At 46.8% G+C, this 11,099-nt stretch overlaps 1 protein-coding gene across 1 annotated transcript; it reads left to right on the forward strand.

Annotated features, from left to right (window-relative positions):
• Positions 1-5,970: 5,970 nt before the first annotated feature.
• On the forward strand, positions 5,971-10,088 carry LOC128795183 (adrenodoxin-like). Its single transcript, XM_053955755.1, has 4 exons — positions 5,971-6,189; positions 8,407-8,531; positions 8,934-9,063; positions 9,320-10,088. The coding sequence occupies exons 1-4, from the start codon at positions 6,014-6,016 to the stop codon at positions 9,438-9,440; spliced, it is 552 nt and encodes a 183-aa protein (XP_053811730.1). The 5' UTR covers positions 5,971-6,013; the 3' UTR covers positions 9,441-10,088.
• The last annotated feature ends 1,011 nt before the right edge of the window (positions 10,089-11,099 follow it).

Consider the following 11,099-nt stretch of genomic DNA (forward strand, 5'->3'; position numbering starts at 1 on the left):
TATCCAGGTTAGCCTGGAGAGGCTGGCTGGGCCTTGGTGCTTCTGCTTGCATGGACACCCTGCCAAGTCTGTGCTGCCATCAGCCTGTTCTGGGGATCTGGGCACAATTTGCTTCACAGCTGCCTTGCTGTGGCTGTCTCTACCTGTTTCCCAGTGTCTCGGGATGGGTTCCAGCAATGGAAGAGTGGCTGCTGCCACCTTTCTGCTAATGAACTGTGTGATCTTTATTTGCAGCTGCTTTCTTGGTGGTTGTGAAGCGGGGCCTCAGAGAACCTCTCCCTAATCCCTGCTGCACTGCAGAATAAGGTGGAGATTTCATTGGAACATGTTAGTGCTCAGAGATCTGGTGCTGGGGAAGAGACTTGAACTTCCTGTAAAAAAAAAACATGAAGTGTGGAGCAATTGAGGCTTCTGCAATCCCCAGGCATGGCTTGGATTCAGTTTCTACAGGTGAGTCTTTTTTCTTTTTTGTTCCTTCCTGCCAGGATTCAAAAAACCTGAGCACCGGAGGAATTGCATTTCTTCTTTAATGCTCCAGCAGCCTTCAAAGGAAGGTTGCACTGGTCTGGAAAGGTTGATCCTGTTCTTGCTGTTTCTAGTGCCCTTGCTTCTCAATGACCATTACCTTAGAGGCTTGAGGCTTAGTAATTCTCCATTAATTATCCATATCTATATTCAGTTTGTCTTTGAAGAAATTACATTTCTCTAATGTAAAGCATTAGAGGCTGAAGACTGCTACTGTACTGGACCACGTGAAAAAAAATTGTCCTGTACAGACCCTTTTCTTCTAGTTTGTTGTAAGGCATTCTGTAGTTTAGGATCAGAAATTTGTGTTTAACCTCTAATTTTTGTAGAGGTTCTGTTGGATTTGTTGGTCTGGGATGTTTCGGATCCAGTTTAAGCCATATCTGCAAATGTTTGGGGCCCATCTGCTTTTGTCTGGGGGACCAGGGCAGACTAAAGCATAAAAGGCTCTCAGAAGGCTGGGGGACTAGAAACACTGTCTTTTTGCAGGTTCTGCAATGTTGCTTTATTAAGCAGTGCAATTTATTAAGAACTCTAAAGAAAAGCCAAACTAACTCTGTAGAGTAAAATATTCATTGAGTTCAATCTGTTTGGTAGACTAATGTATTTGGCCTGAGATGCACTGACTCCAAGTAGAACAAAGTAACTGCAGAAAATAAGACTGATTGCTTCCTCCTCCTCTTCTTTACTCTTTCTAAAGCAGGGAATTGCAAGGACATGGTCTCCAAATTCTGATTTGCTTTGATGCAGACAAGCCCTGTAGAGATTCCTCTAGGTAGATGAACATCTTATTAATTTCTTGCTCAGGATAATATGTTTGGAGGGAAACACAAGCATTTTTCCAGCATCCTAAGCTTGGTAATGTACAGGGTAAGGTATGATAATTGTAGGCACTCGTATGGCAGCTGCTGGAGCACCTACAAACACAGACTGCAATGAGAAAGCAGAGAGCACCCAAGGCATGCCTTGTTTGCCCTGTACCATCAGTTTGACTGCTCTGTTCCCTGCCAGCTTTGCAGCTGTGCATAACTCAATCTTGGCTGTAAAATTTAAATGTCTTATACTAGGGCATATAATCTCAGGGCATGTGGCAACTGGCAGAGAACAGAATTCCTCTGTCACTAATATCAACCCATAACTGTTGCATACCCATATGAAAATTGAGGCCACATGTGATGTTAATGTCCCCCTTGCAGAAAAATTACTTCTGTAAGAAAAATGCCCCATCCCTGGAAATGTTCAAGGTCAGGCTGGATGAGGCCCTGAGAAATCTGGTCTGGTGGGTGGTCCCCTTGCCCATGGTCAGGGGATTGGAACTAGATATCTTTATCCCTTCCAACCCAAAGCATTCTGTAAAAAAGTCTGGGCCTCAATGTATGAAATGCTAGGCTGAGGCTGGCTTTTGTCTTGCAGGTTTGCAGTTCCAAGTGCAGTTTGTAGGCAAGGGAGCAGCTCCCTGTGTCTGAACAATGCCTAAATGAGTATCTAGCTCCAGGTCAAATGAGTCTCTAAATGTTACTAGCAATTCCAAGATTAAGCTTTTCAGGACAGGTGTCAGGATGAGGAGTACAGTGAAAAGTGAAAGAATGAGGAGGTATTAGAGAAAAAGTAGTGCTGAAACTGCAAAAAGTAATACTGGATGCTTGTTGAAGAGACTGTACCTTCAGCTTCTGGTTAGAATGTGCAGAGCAGGTGTTAATACACATATTTCTGGTGAGCAGAGCTAATTTAAAAATTACAAGCCCCCATGATTGCTATAGCCTGTGGTTGTGCATCATCCTTTAATGAAATGCAGGCTGGGATTGGTCTTGAGTCAACGAGTTTAACTGAAGGGGGTGTGAAATAAGCTGCTCTTGAGCTGGGAGGTTATGGTGAAGGCTGTTTATACCCCAGATGCAGCACTGTTGCACTCCCATCCATCTTTGAAGCATCCTTGACTGGATGCTTGAAGGAGAAGCATGTGCAAGTGAAGGTCTTGGCTGGGGCACAGTAACTTCTTAGTGGCCTTCACCCAGCCAGGCAGCAGCTGCATTGTCAGACGTGGCTGCTGTCCAGAAGCCCTGTTGTGAATTCATTGTGATTTCTGGTTGCAGTGCCAGCCCATCTCTGATTGCATGTCTGCCCTCCTGCTTCCAGTGGTGAGAATATGGCTCTTGCTCCTTTTGCTTGTGTCATTCTCAGAAGGTTGCTGAACATCTAGGGAAGGTTCGAATGCAGCAAACAGTCTTGTTTGAGAGATGCTGAAATTGAGGCACATTTGCATTCTCCCCAAGCCCCAGCCTCTGAGGCAGCATCTGTGACTTGAGCTCACTTGGTTTGTGCACTTTGTCCTGCATCTGTGCTCAGTGCATCTCTTGTGAGGCAGCAGAAGCACTCTGTCTGGGTTTGTAGGCTTGCAAAAAGTCAAACCAGAACAAGTTGTTCTCTTTGCTTTTATTAGCAACTTGCTCTGGAACAGGAAGGGTGGTTAATGGGTTTTTAAAGTGACAATGGGAAAGGTGAATTTTAGTTTTGTTCAGCGCTTTAGTTCTGTGTCAGCAAGCAACCCGTACCTGCTTCCCTACAGGAGTATTTGTGAGGCACAAATAGGTAGGAGGGGAGGGGTAAGCTGTTCTTGCTTTTCCAATTAATGAAGGCTGCCTTCTGGAAATCTTCATTATTCCTGGGTCTGTGTGCCTACTGCTCCGACCACAGTCCCTGAGACTTCCCCCATGGGACCAGCACGAGCTTGCCTCTCTCTACACCTGAACAGCATGGACAGTGACTGAGCCAGGGCAGCTCTGCCTGCAAGAAACTCTAACAGTGGTCAGAGGAGCTGGGTTTGGTATCTCAAAAATCCAAGTATGCTTCTTGCTGTGGAGGGCTGCAAAGATGTTATGTAGCTTCTGGTTGAGTTGGGCCAGTGCTGATTTCAGTGTTCACTTCCTTGTGCAGAAGTCGGGGCTGAGGTGGAGTTGAGGCAGCTCACAGGTGTTTTGGACATTTGCATGAGAGTGCCTAGACTGGGGGGAGGGAGGACCACATTGTTTGGTGTGTGCTACAGAAGATATTGGACAAGGTATTTCAAGCCAGGAAACCACTTCCTCAGCAGTGTGTGTGAGCACATGACTGGATGTGTGGGCATTGCCACTGCACTGACAGAGCGTGGCCTGCTGGCAAGAAACCAGGGAGGTGGGGGGTAATGTGCCTCTGTGCACTGCTGGGAAGTTGGTTTCTGCCAAACCATACTTGAAACAGAGCTAAGAGTTCTCTTCAGCTGTGTCTGGCCTTCTTATAGAATATGTGCTGACCTGTGAAGCAGGTGAGGGTTTTTTTTTTTTTCAAAGTAATGGTATTTTTTCTTCATTGATTTAGTTGGTTGTTTGGTTTGGGTTTTTTATTGGCTGGTTTGGTTTTTTTGTGGGAGGGGTGGTTATTTGCAAAGCTTTCTATTTTTGTGCCCTTGGCTAAATGAACAATAATTTACTCTAGAAAGGAGATCTTGCTTCTGCCCTTTCTCAGTATTTCAAAGACCTTAAAACAGATTATCCAAAATCTGTAAGGGCCTGATTCTCTCCTGCCCCAGCAGAATTGTTTTGCTTTCATCCGGGAGGAGTTGTCCCCTTTGCTGCACCTCAAAGTCTCCCTGACTTCCCTCCCTGCACTGGCCTCTCTTCCATCAGGTGACATTGACCTGTCACTTGCTGTGCTCTGAGTTCCTGGCAGGGAGAGGAGTCAGTGCCAGACAAACACACAAATGTCCTTGCTGTGGAAACTGCTGTGCATATATCTAATGTATCTCTCTCAGCTCAAGGTTTGCTGGAGAGATAAGATGCTTTGTGGTTTGTATGTGCTGTGGCCCCTCTCCTTGTGTCTCTTGTGGCAAGCCTTGCTTTCTTTCCAAGGAAATGGCTGAGAGACAGAACTGGGCTGTCTGCTGCATCTCTGTAGTGCCTGAAAAGCAAAGGCAGAACTGGCCAGAGTCTCTCAGCTGCAGAGGCTGAACAGAGTGGTTTTAAGTTTGGGGATGAGATGGAGCTCAAGAATTTGCCTTTGAAGTTTGAAGCATTTGGGGCAGCTTGCAGGAGAGAGCAAACCACTTGGAAAAGTTGACCTGACAATTATTATTATTTTTTTTTAATCCTTTATGCATTGTCCATGAATTTGTCTCCACTGGAGCTGTCTGAGGAGGTGTGTTTGAATGCTTGAACACCTGCCTTTGAACTGAAGAATACATTTCCCTCCTGGCCTGTGGAAAATACTTACATTCCTTAATGTCTTTGATGCTTTTTTCAGAAAGCCTAAACACCTCTTTCCAAACCTTCCAACCTGAAAGCCTTGGGTGGAAAACTTTCATTTTGCGGCAAAAAGCCAGAACTTTCTGGTTATCTTCAGAACTATGAATCCAATGCTCTGTGTGTGTGTGTCTGTGTTGAGGCAGACATTTTCTATCTTATGCTGTGTTTTTTTTTCCCTGTACAAATTGCTTAGAGAGTCCAGTATCAACATTTTTTTTTTGCTTATACTGGCTACCAATACGTTATTGCATTAAAAACCTTGATTAAAGCAGACATCCTACCAAATGGCGAGCTGTAAATTTGGTGGAAGGAACCATTCATTCTCTTGAGGTGAGAGCTGTTCCCTAACTCCACAGAAACCAGGAACTGAAACTGTCTTTGTTGTTGTATTTTTGGCCCTCAAATTCATATTGATTTACCCTGTAGAAGAGGGTAGACTAAAGCAGTGACTGTGTTTCTGGGAATAAGTTAAGAGTTTTCTTCTGCAAGGCTTCAAAGCTTAGTAGTGTGGATTATCAGTTAGCATGAAACGAATGCTAGTTATCTGCACCTTTATGGTACTTTTCTGCAGAGAGTTTAGCAAATGAGCAGCTAAGTGTGGCTGCTTCTCACCACCATCATGTGAAGTAAGTGAATATTCACATTTTAGAGATGGGAGGCTGCTGTATTGGGTAAGGCAATGACGTGGCTGGATGCCATCTTGTCAAGAGCAGAATTCACGTGTCTTGCTTTCACTCCATTGCTGTAGGAACTGTGTGCCCCTCTCCTCAAGGCAGCAGTCATCGGCACTCCTGCCTCTCTGCTCTTCCAGCCCTCAACTTGCAACTCCTTGTATGATTAGTCACCACAATTAATATTTTTCCTGAAATTTGATTTAGTTCTGGCTCCTAAAAGGGAAATCTGTAAAGAGAACAAAGAGAGCATTGCTCGGAAACTGGCATGTGGAGGTGATGTTTCACATGTTCCTGTGCTTCAACCAATTCCCATGCCCTGATGGGCTGGACTGCAGCAAGATCCAAGCACAATCCTTTTGTCCATCCTTCCTTCCTGCTTCCCCTCCCTCCTCCCTCCCTCCACCCCCAGGGAGGCTGTCCTACTATATTTTTTTTTTCCTTCCCCCCATCCTCCCAGCTGTACGTAAAAGTCCCTAATCAAGCTGTCCTTGCAGCAAAGGACAGCTTGGGGGACACGGAGCGGGTCCCAGCAGCAGGATGGCTCACGGCATCTTGGGGCTCATGCGGCCCTTGCAGAGGGGACTGAACACCAGCAGGACTCGCCTCGTTTTTCTCTGTGCTGTGACTGAGCAGCACCACAGCCCAGCAAAGCGGTGGGCAGAAAGAGGCTTCAGCTCCACACAAGGGTTCCAGGATGCCCCTGGGGAATCGAGGTGGGTCAAATGCTGCCTTGCTGCATCCAAAGGGATGGGCAGGCACCTCTGCCTTGCCCCGTAGCAGGAAGAGGAGAGAGGCCAGCGAAGCCATGGCCTGTGGGAGGTGGGGGATGAGACCACCACGTGAGGTGAGCAGATGCTGATGGGGAGGAAGGTGGTGCCAGGACCCAGCCCGAGAGGTGCTGCTTCCCATCCCTGGAGCTGTGGGGACCTGTCAGAGGTGCTAGTCCTGCCTCCAGAGCCGTGGGGGCCACAGCTAGTGGCTGGGAACCGGCTCATGAAGGTGACAAAGAGTCCTTTGGCCCATTTCCATGGCAGGAACTACTGCAGGCTCCCTGCCAGCCTTTCCTCTCTCTGCTTTAGGGATAGTTCAGGAAGAGAAGGTAAAATAAATGTAATTTGTGAATCTGCTAGACTAGTATGATCTGGGTGAGACTGTAATCTGCTAGGCATTGAGAGAGAGATCCAACCATCACAGAAAATACAATAAACTACTTTACTATCTGACCTTAGAGAAAAGTCATAGTGATAACCCTGCTTGGCGGGATTTATGAAGACTCATTATCAATAGGATTTCTTTCTAATTGGTTTGTTGCTTATGAAATTACCTCTGGCAGTACTTGTAGGCATCTGGTTGGTTTGTATGGCCTTGGAAAGTATCTTTTAGGGAAAACATTGACAGGGGGAAGAACTGCTTTCTTGAAACCTCCTTCACCACTTTCCTGTGTCACAAAAGGTTTGGGATTTTATTTTTTAAGAGGAAATAATCAGTTGGCATACACTGAATTTGCAGTGTTGAATTTATCACATCCTGGTAAGATCTTTCCAAACCTCTGACCATTATCCAGCTGAAAAATCAATTTGGTTGCAGCACTAAGTGGAATTCTATCACTTTGCCATTTCTATTGTATAACAAATTATTTCACCCATAAAGATAAACCAAACATTGCCTAGAAACATGCCTATTTACCATATAAATGGAATAAATTACTCTGATCCATCAAAAATGAGGAGGATTGTTTTGTTTTGACATTTGAGGACTAGTCTTTAAATTGTGTATTTAGAAATATCTGTAGGTGTTTATATGAAAGAAACTGGTGTATCTTGTCAACCTGATGAAAGAGAAGCTTCTCTTTCATCAAGCTCAAGGACACTGGAGAATGCCCTGGGCTTTGGCATGATGGGCACTTGGGCAGTGCCACACTGAGAATTACTGGACAAAAGGCCCAACCACTTCCAAGGTGCTGCCTTCTTTCAGCACAGGAGTTGGGATCTTTGGGTAACTGGGACTCCTATATCTAAGTGAGCATTTGGTATGTACACTAAGAAGAAAAACAGTGTTTGCTCATGTACTTCCTCTGAAGAATATACTTATCTTGGTGAGAAATCCTGAACACTGCTGTCAGTGTAGCAGCCTTCTTCCAGATTGGTGTGAGAGCCTGGTCAGGAGGAGATGAACTGGATGCTGTTTCCCTTTCATTTGTAGATGCCCTGTCTACAAGTTATCATTAAGAGAAGATGATGGCCATGTTTCTAACTCTTGGCCAGATTAAATCTTGCAGGCTGTCAAAATAATTAGTGATTTTTCTTGAGCGTGGATCACGTCAGCTCAGAGGAAGTTACCCAGCCCAGTAGCTCTGTAAAAGCTGGGGCTGGGCATGTCTCACCACAAGAAGGCTCCCTGTGATGGAGTTAAGGAAAGGCGTGGGCACTTCATGGAAGAAAAAGCAGCAGAAAAGGAACAATCATCAAGTAATCCCCTTGGGAAGGGAAGGGGAAGCAAAACATAAAGGACAACAGCCCTTCTTGCTGGATTAGTGTCTGATCCTGAGCACTTTGCTTGCAATTGCATCACTCTGCCCAGGATTAACAGCCCAGGCCTGGGACTTGCAAATGCTCTGCCTGCCTACACATGCTCCCTCTGCCAGCCAGCCCAAGCAGGGGCAGCACGTGAAGAGCACCTGCACTTGTTTGTGCACAGATAGACATTTATTCTGTGGGCTGTTTGATAAAGTGGGAAATACTCTGGGGCAATTCAGATTTGCCTGCCACTGAGAACTGAAAATTTGAATTTTTTCTTATGTGCATGGCACAATCCTTCAAGAAAGTGTTTGTGTGTACATTTCCCTCTAAGTGCCATGTCTCTGGCACTCAGCCAAAAGACCTCAGTTGTGGATGTGCAGAAAAGGTGATTTTTGCAAATTTGTCTTACAGCTCTGAGGATCAGGTGACAGTGCATTTTATAAATCGGGATGGAGAGCGACTAACAACCACAGCCAAAGAAGGGGAGAGTTTGCTGGAAGTGGTAGTCAATCACAACTTGGCCATTGATGGATTTGGTAGGTGTTGCAGCAGGATATGTGCAAGTGCTGTTAGGGCCAGTGGGTACTTAGGAGTAGTGCAACAGCATATATGCCACTGTGTTCTGCCAAGACCATAAACAAGCTTCCCTTCCCCACCAGCTGCTTGCTGGGTGGCTCAGCATGCTGAGATGGCAATGTAACCTCACACTGTCACACTGGCATTCCAGCAGCCTGTCAGTGCTTTTGGCTGCATAGAGCTGATGTAAAAATTTGAGAAGAGACAGGCTGAAAACTGCATCCATCTGTTGTGTTTCCTAGCATTTCTTTTGACATGCTCCAGATCTGTTAAAGGGCCTTTTCTCACACTGTTGCTGAAGATGGTCTCTCTCACCCCCTTATTTTTCCTGATTTGCTGTCCTTTCCTTGCTTCTCCACCAGGTGCCTGTGAAGGGACATTAGCCTGCTCTACCTGTCACCTCATCTTTGACAAGGACGCCTTCCAAAAGCTTGATGCCATCTCAGATGAAGAGCTAGACATGCTGGACTTGGCATACGGACTCACTGACACGTAAGCCTCCCTGCTGATCACAGCAGATCCTCAAGCCTCTGAGGCAGATTCTCACCACGTGGCATCTCTTTCCAAGGGGATGGGGCTTGTTCTGTATTATAGCTGTGCCTTGAGAGCTGCTTCCTCTTGTGGGCCAGCAGATCTTTAGCAGGAGCTTTAGTGAAAACTCATCCTGAACTGGACATCCCAGTGTGGGTGGGGGACTTCTCCCTTTACTTTGGGAACAGAGGAGCCTCACTTCATGTTTTCTTCTCAGATCACGCCTTGGCTGCCAGGTGTGCGTTAAGAAGTCGATGGATGGTCTGACAGTGAGGGTCCCCATGGATGTGTCGGACATGAGGAAGCAGCTGGAGGTTGGAAAGCAAAGCAAACAGTAACTGGAAATGACTGCTGCACAGCTTACACCCTCATTTAGGTGTGACGGGGTACTTAGCTTTTGGTTGACACTACTGCTTTTTGTGGCTGGCTTGCAGAAGGCCATAAAGGTCTGATTCAGTATAAAAGGCGTGTTTGGCAAATCTCTTATTTAAACAAGGCTTCATGCTTAATAGGGTCTTCGGTATGTATTTTAAGTGCTTAAATGCTCTGCTGAATGCAACTGGATTAAAGTGTATGGCTTTATATTTCCCTGGGTGGGTGTCAGTAAATATTTCTACTGTATGTGACTTGCTTTCTCCTTTGAAATTTAAGAATTCTGCTATTCTGAGTAATTGCTGAGAATTTTGCAAGGCTTGGCTCTTGAAAAATGGAGCAGACTTTTCCAATTTGGGAAGCTTAAGAAGAGATTACTGTTTGCAAGTCAGTGTACTGATGGGCTTGGTGATGTAGGTGACTTGAGTTTGGTCAGCAAGAGCATACTGAGGGCATTTGTGTGCTGACAGTTCCTGTAAGCAGGAACCACTTCTATGAACTTGAGATGTTTTAGGTCCCTGAATTGTTCTGTGCTGGGAGCAGCCACTTTCTCCAAATGTTAAATTTTCTCATTGCTGTACTACCCCACACATCAAATAAAATTCTAAAAATGAGCCTTTTAGACCTACAAGATGCACTGTTCTGGTACCATGAGGCTGGCTGGAACAGAAGGAGATGGATGGAAATTTGGTTGGCTGCATTAAGTGCAGCACTGCCAGCTGATCAAAGGAGGTGATTGTCCTGCTGTACTCGGCACTGGTGGGGCCTCACCTGGAATAGTGCAGGTAGTTTTGGGCACCGAATATAAAGAAGATATCATTCTGTTAGAGATGGTCCAGAGCAGGACCATGAGAATGATGAAAGGTCTGGAGGGGGAGCCTTAGAGGAGTGGCTGAGGTCACTTGCTTTGTTCAGCCTGGAGGAGACCGAGGTCAGACCTCATCCTGTTCTTCAACATCCTCACGACAGGAAGCAGAGGAGCAGGTACCCATCTCTTCAGGCTCATGGCCAGTGACAGGACTCGAGAAAATGGCGAAGTTGAGTCAGGGGAGGTTTAGGTTGGATCTCAGGAGAAGGTTCTTCACCCAGAGGGTGGCTGGGCACTGGAACAGACTCCCCAGGGCAGCAGCAACCAGCTTGAGTTAGGGATCATTTGGGCAATACTCTGCGGCACATTATGTGATTCTCGGCACGTCCTGCACAGGGCCTGGAGTTGGACTCGATGATCCTGAAGGGTCTCCGCAGCTCGGAGCACTCTGTGATTCCACGGGTCTGCGATTTACGAAATGTCAGCGCGACCTCGGGGCCTAGGCCGCGGGGGCTGCTGTGGCGGCGCTCTGGCGCCAGGGGGCGCGCGCGGGGCGGCGGCGGCTGCGAGGATGAGGAGGAGGAGGAAGAGGAGGCCGCAGAGGCGGCGGGGCCGCTGCGCTGTGCCCGTCCCTTCTCCTTCCCCTCGCCCTGACCGGTGCCTGGGCTTGTCTCGGGGAGCCACAGTTGCCATTTGTGTCTAATGGTCTCTGTGCACCTCCATGCCTTCCTACCGCGGGCACCAGCCCTGCCGCGCCCGGCGTGGCCTGCTCTCCCTGTGGGCAGAGGGTGATGAGTGACACTCTGTGAATCCTCCC

The sequence above is a fragment of the Vidua chalybeata genome, chromosome 14 (genome assembly GCF_026979565.1).
Source record: "Vidua chalybeata isolate OUT-0048 chromosome 14, bVidCha1 merged haplotype, whole genome shotgun sequence".
In the NCBI taxonomy this organism is placed as follows: Eukaryota; Metazoa; Chordata; class Aves; order Passeriformes; family Viduidae; genus Vidua; species Vidua chalybeata.

Coding starts and splice junctions, on each gene's coding strand:
- LOC128795183 (XM_053955755.1), top strand. CDS start 6,014: ATGGCTCACGGCATCTTGGGGCTCATGCGGCCCTTGCAGAGGGGACTG. Junction 6,190..8,406: donor GATGCCCCTGGGGAATCGAG/GTGGGTCAAATG, acceptor TTTGTCTTACAG/CTCTGAGGATCAGGTGACAG. Junction 8,532..8,933: donor CTTGGCCATTGATGGATTTG/GTAGGTGTTGCA, acceptor CTTCTCCACCAG/GTGCCTGTGAAGGGACATTA.